This window comes from Citrus clementina, unplaced genomic scaffold (assembly GCF_000493195.1).
Source record: "Citrus clementina cultivar Clemenules unplaced genomic scaffold, Citrus_clementina_v1.0 scaffold_3, whole genome shotgun sequence".
Lineage (NCBI taxonomy): Eukaryota > Viridiplantae > Streptophyta > Magnoliopsida > Sapindales > Rutaceae > Citrus > Citrus x clementina.
The window spans coordinates 4,734,413-4,745,436 of NW_006262339.1; the positions used below are offsets into that span (position 1 = coordinate 4,734,413).

Sequence of the window (11,024 nt, forward strand, 5' to 3'; positions counted from 1 at the left end):
AAAAGTTAAAATAACTTAACAAGAATTTGATAAATTTTAACAGAAAATAAAGATCTAAAAATTGAACTTGAAATTTCTAAACAAAATGTTGGAATTCAATAAAATGAGTAGGAATATAGAACCAAAAAGTGGTGGAAAAATAAATTGAAATAATTTACCAAAAACTAGATAAAGTTTAACAAATTGTAGAGATATAAAAATAAACTTGAAATATCTATTCAAAAAGCTGAAAGTTGATGAAAAGAGTGGAAATACAGAACCAAAAGCTAGTGGGAAAATGAGTTGAAACAACTTACAAAAATTTAGATAAATCATTACTAGAAATAAGAATTTGAAAAGTAAACTTGAAATATACATTATAAATATTGGAATGTGACAAAATAAGTAGGAATGTAATCATTTTGTGATATGTTTATATTTTTTGTACTATTTTTAAATTTTAAATTATTACAATCTTTTTCCTCATTTAATTAAAATTTTATTCTTTTTTTTCCAAATTTTTTCATAATTTTTTCACATTAAAAACAAATAAAAATATAATTTTCATTATATTATCCGATTAAAAACCGGTTGTACCGGTTGCATGCATGCGCTGTATGAGATACAGCGCTGCATGGTAGGTTGACTCTTTAATTATATATATCCTGGATGACTTATTATTTAAGCAAACTTGGTTATATTACTTATTCAATTCGTTGGCAATGGAATTAGAGTGTTAATTCAAACAAATCCTCAAATCTTCAAACGAGAGAGATCACTGATCACTGATGCTTACTTGAACCTTAACTATTGCATCAGGCACTGTCACAAGCAGCTAACCGCCTAATCTCTCTGATGGAGCATGATAATATTTGTTTCCCTCATAAGCTGACATAGTTACCAGGGAGTAGATATTAGTTACCAATAACAATATTGACTGTGGATAAAAATAGATCCAATGTGGAATTGCAGTCTGGTTAAGTTCATTTTTTCTCTATAATGGGAAACAAGAGATACATTACTTATTTTGTCGGCTTTAATTGTTGCCGTAAGTATTTTTGGTTCTTTATTTTCTCCTGATTAAAAAAAATTATGCGCCTACCGTATAAGGATTAATTATTTATTTCTTTCATCGATCTAAACATGTCAATATTGGTACTAATGAAACCCATTGTTAGACTTGATTAATTGATTTTGTTGTTCAAAATGAATAAAACTTGAACGCAACCATATAGGTATCTTAGACATTTATCTTTTTCGCTGTTATTATTTTTTAAAATAGAATTTCAAGCTTCTAAATTTTGAAACACTTCTATAAAAAAAAAAAGATACATCAAAAATGCTACACCGCACTTGGTTAACGACTTAACATATCTTTGGCGACCTGTCAAAAATGCAATGTCATCCCTTCGATACTGATGATGCATCCAACAAAGCGTCCACTTGGGACTGTGAACATCTCCCATCTTAATAATACATTTTCACTAATCTGTACTTTCCCCACGTCTTATACACATCTTTCAACGTTGCAGCTTGTAACATATATTCATTGCATCAGCGGCACCTCATGATGAATCACTTTGCATTCACATAATTCAGAACCCCCCCCCCCCCCCCCAAAAAAAAAAAAAAAAAAATCAACCCACCAAGTATATAGATATAGTCTATTAACATGTTTGAACAAAACTATAATAACACTCGGGCCATACATCAACTAGCATTTCCAATTTCACTAGTTAATTTCAAGAATCAAAACCATGTTCTGACAAAAGTTTGCAATAACTGCTAAGCTACCTTTCCTTTCAACTTTATGTAGCAATCTCATCGACTTCTGAGTTAAAAATAAAACTTGGAAATGATGTTGTTATGTCCCTGCATTCGGATTCCAGAAAGATGATTTCAGTCAGAAGCAGCGGAGAATGGAATATAAAGAATTTGGACAAGTTATGTAATTACATACCTCAAATACGGAAGGGTCATGATTTTCAACAACGATGGGTTTTTAGAAACAAAGTTCTGCCACTCACATTTATCGATCTTGCCATCCTGGTTCACATCAGCATCCAGGAAAGTCTACCCGCCAAAAATGAAAATAGCAGAGTAGTACTTTAGGCAATTTATCCAAAAAATGAAAAAACTATGGAACACACAAAGAGGCAGTATGAAATGATTGGAAAATATTATTGATATGACTTAACACATGCTCATTTGCCACAGGAATTACAATAAATCAAAACCTTATCCAACTCATACAAGTGAATATTGCTACTTATGCAGTTACAAAACCCACGAGCCGAAATGTAACATCCTTTATATGACTCCCAAAACAATAATCATATACTCACAAATCAAACGCATTGAAGAACTCAAATCAAACAGCCTGTAGTCAATACACAAAATGCTGCACTTTTCTTTTTGTCAAAGTCTCCTAACAACTTCAATTCCAGCATAAACTAAAGGTGCCAGAATTAGATGTATGATAGTGCTTTTCCCATATTCCAAGTTCACCAGCATTGTGGGTGCTAGGGGTATTTCAAATGTTTAAACAAGTTTTCAAGAAGAAACATGTAAGATCGCAGGTAGTTAAGATTCAAAAGTCATTCTCACCTTATCAAGTATTATTTCAATGGTTTCATCAGCCAACTTCATTTCAGACTCGCAAAGAAGCGCAATCAGCATTTGCTTGACCTGCCAAAATCACATACAATGAAGTTGCCTGCAAGGATTGTTGAATAAAGGATAACTGAATTAACAAAACTAAACAGAAGATTTAGTTGTATTGCTTTTCACTTCGCCAAGCTCCAAAGAATATAGACCTTATTTCCAGAGATATTTCACGTAGGAATGAAAATTTTTTTTTTTTAAAATAATAAAACCAGAATTATATATGTCTATATTTTTCTGCTAATCAACAACATTTTTTGCTGAATAACATCGTAAATTAGTTTACAACTGAAAATTTCCTGTGATTAGAGGGGAAAACAATGAATTCATATGTCAAGAATTCCTATTTGGAAAGTAACTACACATGAATTCCTATTGGGAAAGTAACTACACATGAATTCCTATTGGGAAAGTAACTAGTTATACATATTACCAACACTAAGGATACAAGCTATAGTTTCTAACGTGCTAACGTTCAAAGGTCTACTATCCCCAACATGGATTTTGACACCCCAACTGAAAGCTTACCAAATCAACAGAGAAATTAGTAAGATCCAGTTCGCTCAACCAGTCAATTGCATGTATAATATACAGACAAAGAATAAAAAAGTCCAGAAACTTCTTTGTCAGAGCATGAGAAAGTAACCTCCAACATACCTCTTGCCGCTCAATGAATCCAGTATTATCTAGATCATAAAGCTTAAACGAAACTGCCAAAAAAAAAATGCCACATATTAAATGGAAGTATCAATATACAATGGCAAATTAAGGATGAACAACAAAACGTGATCTATGGCAATTGAGTAACAATAGATTATAAGTGGCCAACTTACAGTCAATCTTGTCCTCTTGAGGAGCATTTGGATGGAAGACACTGAGTGATCTAACAAAGTCACTAAAATCAATGACTCCTTTCCGCTTAACATCAAACAGATCAAAGATCTGCACACAAAATTAGTTGATCCCAGAGTCTCAGTACACACAATTGATTGAAAAGGTGATTAGAATAATGCTCATAGGGAGGATATCACAGATACCCTGTTGGCAAATAGATTCTCTTTCTTTCGGTTCTTGAAAAGAGCCAACTGAAACTCTTCCTGCATAAACAACAAAATTGTTTCAATCACATATCTTGAAGAAACCAATATAGAAACTTTAGAATCCTAACACTTCAGGTGACAAGTCAATTATGATACAAGTAATACAAAAAATTTTAACAAGAATATTGAGCAAATCATCTACGAGACTAAATGGCAATTGCTATGGTTCAAAAGAAATAAGTTTGTAATCAATTCAATGAATTTATAATTCTAAATCACTGTGTGAGGGAATAAAAGGACAGAAAACAATTGATCCAGCTTGCAATACTAAGGGGGTAATTTATTTGTGCAAAAAGACCAACTCAATACAAGGAAATTGTGGCACAGAGAGAGAGAAAGAGAGAATAAAAATAAAATTACTCCTAAGCAGTGCAGAAAAATACCTTGCTTATCAACCCATCGTCAACCACTGAACTGCTGATCATCTTAAATAGCTCAAATAGTGCTTCAACTTCACTGACACTAACTGTAGATTGGAAACAGCAGATTACTAACCTTCAAAGGCCAGAAACTAAAACAATAGCGACATGAGAGAAGAGAGTCATGAGTACATAAAAGAGGATGAATTGAGTAACCGACTTGATACTGTAGAAAAGACGATTAACAAAAATATGGATGAAAGAATAACATCTCAGTTATAATTTCATAGCAAAACACTAAAGGAATTTAAAATTTGCACATAAAAATCTTTCTCCCAGCTCCAGTATCTGGTAAATCACAGCAAAATGCAAGTGTAACCTTTCATCATAACCAATACAAAACAGTTTAAGTAGAAGTGATGGAATTCCATGTTTGTACCACAGTTTGTGATATTCTCGCACTTTATATAGAGAGGCAATCATTTTACGTATTGGCAATGGTAACAAAAGCAACATATCAATAGGTGCATAACAATTAACAGATGAGAAAAACAAAAATAAGTAATCTGTAAGTTCAACCTTCTTCATAATAACTTAAAATGGATCTCAATATAACAGTGGACAGCAAGAATGCACATACAACTGTCAGTCCTCTGAACTACTAATAATCCTCAACTTTCAATCAGTAACCATTTTGGATTTCATGATTGTTATGACTACTATCTTTTTATTTCTTCGTAACTGAGGACTGGTAAAACATGGTCTCAGTGCACAAAACAACAACTAGGGAATCCAAACACGATCATTTCAATGAAATAGTGAGCGACCAACTACTTACAAGCAGTCTGCGAAGCAAGAAGTATGGGGTCCTCATGTCCAGGGAACTGCTTTGCTACTTTAGACTGAAAACAGCCCATTTAATATCGAAAAACAACTATCAATAAGAGGAGAAAGTAGCGCAATGCACCCGACTTAAGAGCCTAGAGTTCTTTGACCACAATAGATTACATCATTTCCAAAACCATGTTCGTCTCTCAAACCTACAAATTTACACAAAAAAAGGCCCAAATTCATTTCATCAGTATAATAATAAATAACTCTGAGCAGCAAAAGAAAGTTCTGATCATATTTGCAATAAATAATTGAAAATGACACCCAGCCATAATCAAATATATACAAAGACTGGTTGATATAAAATAAAACGGATAATATAGAATATGGAAATCCTTCCATCAATCTTGAATTAAATCCTGCTTACATAATCATTCAAGGAAAATAAAAGATACATTTGACTTGTAAAATAATTAAAAAAAAGAAGTAAAAAGAGAGAGAGAGAGAAAAACAATTGAAGTAAATGATAAATGATTAAAAGTTTAAAAATTGTTTTTCCTTATAATTTCTCAGGAGTCAGGAACCAGACCAAACAGATGAAAAGAAAAAAAAAAAAGAGCTACATAGTCTTAAAATTCGAAATTAATCATGCATTACTTCATAATCGCAAATTAAATTAAAAAATTCAAAATTTATCGACATATCTTGAATCACTTTAAATACTTAATAAATTAATATATATATATATATATATATATATACAAGATTAAAAACAATAAAGAAGAAAAAGAAGAAAAAACTTACCGAGCCAATAAAATTGGCCGGCAAATGCCGCGACGGGAAAGACGAAAAATCTTAATTTGTCCTCCTCCTTTTTCTATACTTTTGTACAAAAGCTTAAGGAGATCGTCGGCGTGCGTTTGCGTTTTGCGAGAGAAATACAAAGGGGAGATCGTTTGACGATTTCTCCGATCGGACGGCTCAGACTCTTTGGAGCTGTAAGCCTGTAGCTGTCTTTCGACTTTCGAGCGCTGTGCTGTGCTGTGCTGTTGTTGTCTTGCCTAGAGATGGTTAACTAACGTAACGCGGACAAAAAGATATAGGAGAGGTAGTTTTGAAGAGAAGGGGTCGGTGCACGTGCTTCTCACGTGCTCGTTCGACGTCGTAAATTCGTTAAGTAGAATCTTCGACGTCCCTGTTAAAGAATATTCCTCCCCGCGGTTAAAAGTAGAAAGTGAATTTCCTTTGTGCCCCTTCAGAGTTGAGGAATTAAATTTCCTTCCGAGAAAAAAAAACAGTAAATGGATCCAAGTTGATTTGTTAAGATAAATTGGCTGATTTAGCTTGATTTGTTAGTAATGAGTGGGCTTGTATTACTTAGAATGTTCTCAAAAATTCTTATTACCATTAATATAATACCGGTATTTAAGCGTATTACTGTTTTCGAAGGAGTTTTTGTTATTCAAAGTTATTTCATTATTATATTTAACATAGATAAACAATATATACTGCCATAAGTAGTATATTAATTCTATCCATTTTGAAGGTGGTGGGATTCATTGATTGGGTGGTGGCATTGGCATTGATTAATAAATATTTTTATAAATTTAAAAAAATGAATTTAAATGAGTTTTACCTAAAAAATGAGTGAAAACGTTATAATGCTACTTTATTTCAAAGAAGAAAAATTTATAATAAGAAAGTTATTGAAACCCTACATAATTAGTTTTGTTATGATACTGAAAATAAGGTCAGATCCTTCAAATAGTTAGTGAACTTCTTTTAATTATGCGCACGTAAAAAGAGATTCTCGAGAGTGGAAAGCAGCAGTCATAGGCAAATTTGTCACGGGTGTTTGTGTGGCGGCCGCGTGCGAGTTTTAATAGTTGTGGTTTGATTTTGTTGAATTGACTGCGGCCATTATGAAAAGGCCGTTTCACACTTTCACGGTCAATTTTCTAGATTTTGGTATTTTGTTTTTTCCTAGTCATAAATTTTTTGATGCCAACGCCTTACCGCCGAGACCAACATGACGAATTTGAAGAATGCTCTCCTCCAATCCATCACACGCCTTCGTTTTTTTTTTTTTTCTTTCCCCTTTTTTTTTTTATTTTGCATGAAAAAATTATAATATTAATAATTTTTATTATTATTTTAAGATAATTTGGGTCAAGATTTATTTATTCGATTTAATTCGAAGCGAATTTAATGAGTTTAGGTTTAAAAAAATTAATTCGTTCAATAAATGAGTGAATTCGATTCGTTTTTTAATTATTTAATAGGATTCAATTCAAATTCGATTCCATTATTTGTTTTGCCACCTCTAATTTTGATGTAAAAAAATTTAAAAAAATTATTCTTTTGATGTGTTTGATCGTTCATGGTTTTGGAATTAAAATCATTATAGAACTGAACAACAATTAATTTCTCATCAATTTCCTCGATCATATTCGTTGTAGCCTAGGCATGCACTATAAGCCAATAAAAAGCTTGCTAACTACAAGTCTCTAGGCATGGAGATTTTTTGTTTTTTCTTTATTATCTTTCTTCTCGACCGGTCATGTATTTAAGTCTTATTTAAAATTAAATTTCAACCGTGTAGTTTAAAAGTAATAATATTAAATTATTTAGTAAACATTAATTATTGTAATTTATAAACTAAATAATAATTTTGTCAAAATTATTATTTAAAAATTTATAAGAAGTAACTTTAACTTATTTATTTATATGGGTAAAAGATGTACAAAAGTTATATAAATTTATAAGACTTGTCTCCAACTTGTTTGGCGAGAAGGAACTAAAATACTACTTTCAAATGACAGAACAAAATTCAATTTTAGACCCTCGAGAAGCTGATGATAGAACCGCTATAGCTAACCCACGAAAACCTATTCCATAGAACAATCTCATCCGCCACTTCGGCCTTGGCCGAAGTGGTGGGCTGCTGCCCTCACAAGCATTGTGAGGGCAGCGGTTCTAGCCCCCACAAAAGCATTGTGGGGGCTAAATGTTCTTTATATCATTCTCCCTTGCGAAATGCAAGTGGAGTATGGACATTCTCTCCTGTGAGGGGTTATTTGTATTGGGCATGTACTTCATAGAATTCATTGTAATAATGTAAGTCCCAATCATGTATATCTGATTGTAAATATCAGTGTAATACCTCTGCTACAATAAGCAGTTGTTGTAAATATCTGTGTAATGCGGTAATCTGATGATTAATCAGTCTCAAAAAAAAAAAAAAAAAGAACAATCTCATCCAATGCCTTATACTTTTCTCCAATACTTCAAACTCATTTTTAGGCATTTTTTTAATATACTAATATTGAACTTTAACCTTATGTTTTATTTATTTAATTTTTTTAAAGGTTAAACAATTTTTCTGATATGAAGTAAGTTTAAATAGATCAACAAACTTCTCCTAATGGGCCAACAAATATTTTAAAAACTCTCTCGTACACAATCATCAAAATGAATTTTTTGAGTTTGTGTTTATCATCACGGTTTTCCTAGTTATTAAATCTGCATCGACATTTTATTGAAGTACATCTGTTTGACATTCCAAAAAAATATAATAAAAAAATAGAGAATTTGTTATTTGTATCTATAAAATCTGTGACACAATCACACAATTTTCTTTTTCAACAAAAGATAATAAGCTACGTAGTATGTTTCTTTTATCATTATCTACGCTTCCATTAGAATATGTTATCTCCCATAACATTTGGCCAACAATTAGTACTCTTACGTCAATTTAGCTACCAACTTGGTGTATGTCTGTCTATAAATTTATTGCTTAAATATTTAGTCCGCATTGTACCCAAAAAAAAAAAAAAAAACTGTCATAAATAAAGCATTTCAACTATTGATTGGTTGGCAAATTAAAGATCATCCACATGCATCATTTCTTCGAAGTTTCAGCATTGAATTTTTTTTTTTTTTTTTAACCACGAGACATCTTGGGAAGGGCCCAACTGTGGGAGGTTCCTTTAAGCTCGTACCACAATCCAGATTAGAAGTCTCCGTTTGAACCGGAAGGTACAAGTTCTCCCAACAAAGTTGACTTCCATGCGACTCGAACTGAAAAGTAAACTCAATCAAACTAATTAAGGAGACTCCATTACCATTTATCAATAGAGCCAACACTTTATTGATTATCGTTGAACTTTATTAAAACTTGCAAAATCAAATGTTAATGTACTATATGTTCTTATTAGTCAACTGAAATTAATATTATTTTAATGGGATTGCACAGTCTTCTGTGATGGCAAGATTCAACGCATGAGCAGTTGAGCACCGTGAGGCTGGTAGGTCGACACATTAGACTCGCATTAGATAAACTCCATGTGCTTTATGTTTCTTTGAAGTAGGGGCAGAGCTGAGGAGAAAATTTTAGGGGGCTAAATTTAAACTTTTAATTTTCATGTTATTATTTATTAGTGATTTAGTGGGTTTTAGTGAGTTTGGTCGATTTGTTTCTTACTATTTTGATGCTATCATTAATGGGTTTAACAGTAAAATTATAATATTATTTAATATATAAACTTTATACATTGTGCATGGACCAATATGGACATTTCACACTAACTTTTCATATTTTATTTATAATTTTTGTTATGTTACATAATTATATAACATATATGATTATATAGTAATTTTTGGATTTTCATCCAACGATTGTGTAAATAATATGATTTTATTATTTTATATTTCTACAACTATTAAATTTTTATCTAACGGCTACTACGTAATATAATAATCTCCTTTATTTATAAACTTTAAAATTTTTTAAAATTATGCAGAGATCATGGCACTGATCTAGTGTTATATGGCCTCTGCCCCGGCTTTGAAGTCTATTTAATTACATAAATTATATGGTTTAAAAGCTGACAGCGTATGATTTTGCTCCCTTCTATTTGTTTGTTTTCTTTCGTTTGTCACTTCGAATCCGAAAAGTATTATCTTATGCGTTTTTTTTTTTTGGGTTTTTTTTTTCAAGTTTCATAATAATTTAGTTTGAGCATCAAGTGGGTTTGTCGCTTTGAGTGTATGGTCTTAATTGATTTTGGAAAAGATGGACTTTACATGTCAATGTCACGCACTCACACCCTTACTTTTTGTTCGTCTAAGATTCAAACTTAGCTCTTAGGTTTTTTTTTTTTTTTTAATTTTAATTATTGTATTATTAAGTTATAATCATTAATCAACCTTTGAATGTGAGTTTTCTTTGTCTAGTTAGTGACTCAAAAGCAACCGACCAAATGATTATCAGGATTAAAGAATTTGATCATGCACGTTAACTCATGGGTAAAGAAACGAGTGTAAGATTAGCGAGATCTCACCCATGTTCACGAATGGAGGTAAGTGGGTCCCAAAAAGAACGAAAAACCAGCCAGTGGGCCATTGTGCTGGAACCAATGTTAACGAGATCTCAATTTGAGGCGTCATGTTTGGGTCCCAAACTTTACGCTCGACTTAAATTTTTCCTTCTAATTACATAATTAGTTAGGGAGTAGCGACAAACGCACTAACTCTAAAATTATGGGTGAAATAAATGAGTTATGATACAGTTTTAAATTTTTATATAAATTGATATGATATAAATTTATTAGCCGGATGAAAATTATAAAAGTGATGATAGACATCTCAAATTTCATCATAAATGATAGATCATTTATTAAGTGATTGATAATTTTTTATAAGATTTAAGTGAACTAATTGTATTATCTTATCGACCAATTGATGAATGCCACATCATTTGAAATAATTTTTTGGGATACAAATTTCAAAATGTGTAGCACTACTCATAATAAATATAAATTATGTGGAATAAGAGGTATTTAATACAATCAACTAATATACCATAATAGTTTGTATAAAACAAATTTCTAAAAGAGCTTTTATCTCTATTATTACTCAAAATAAATATATCCTCTAATACTAGTAAGGATTAATATATATATCAACGGTACCATAATAGAATTAATATAGGTGAGTTCCAAGAAACATTAGATTGTAAATATTAGTAGACATATGATATGGTATTGTAAATATTAGTAGACATATGATATGGTATTGTAACATATCAATA

At 31.4% G+C, this 11,024-nt stretch overlaps 1 protein-coding gene across 2 annotated transcripts; it reads right to left on the reverse strand.

Moving 5' to 3' along the window:
• Positions 1 to 1,629: 1,629 nt before the first annotated feature.
• LOC18049390 (calcineurin B-like protein 1) lies at positions 1,630 to 6,007 on the reverse strand. 2 transcript variants are annotated; one of them, XM_006440093.2, is made up of 9 exons: positions 5,738 to 6,007; positions 4,941 to 5,142; positions 4,127 to 4,209; positions 3,681 to 3,740; positions 3,477 to 3,585; positions 3,301 to 3,353; positions 2,587 to 2,667; positions 1,940 to 2,052; positions 1,630 to 1,851 (listed from the first exon to the last, which is right to left on the reverse strand). In XM_006440093.2, exons 2-9 carry the CDS (start codon positions 5,017 to 5,019, stop codon positions 1,788 to 1,790), a joined length of 642 nt encoding a protein of 213 aa, XP_006440156.1. In that variant the 5' UTR covers positions 5,020 to 5,142; positions 5,738 to 6,007; the 3' UTR covers positions 1,630 to 1,787. The 2 variants fall into 2 exon arrangements, with proteins under 2 accessions (XP_006440156.1, XP_024044342.1); XM_024188574.1 differs by lacking the exon at positions 5,738 to 6,007 and having other exon boundaries at positions 4,127 to 4,254; positions 4,941 to 5,015.
• Positions 6,008 to 11,024: the final 5,017 nt, after the last annotated feature.

What these genes read in the sequence shown, in the direction of transcription:
- LOC18049390 (XM_006440093.2), bottom strand. Translation starts at nt 5,019, where the DNA reads ATGGGCTGTTTTCAGTCTAAAGTAGCAAAGCAGTTCCCTGGACATGAG. An exon ending in TCTTGCTTCGCAGACTGCTT is followed by an intron (nt 4,210 to 4,940) that starts GTAAGTAGTTGG and finishes TCCAATCTACAG; the next exon opens with TTAGTGTCAGTGAAGTTGAA. An exon ending in AGAATCTATTTGCCAACAGG is followed by an intron (nt 3,586 to 3,680) that starts GTATCTGTGATA and finishes TTTTGTGTGCAG; the next exon opens with ATCTTTGATCTGTTTGATGT.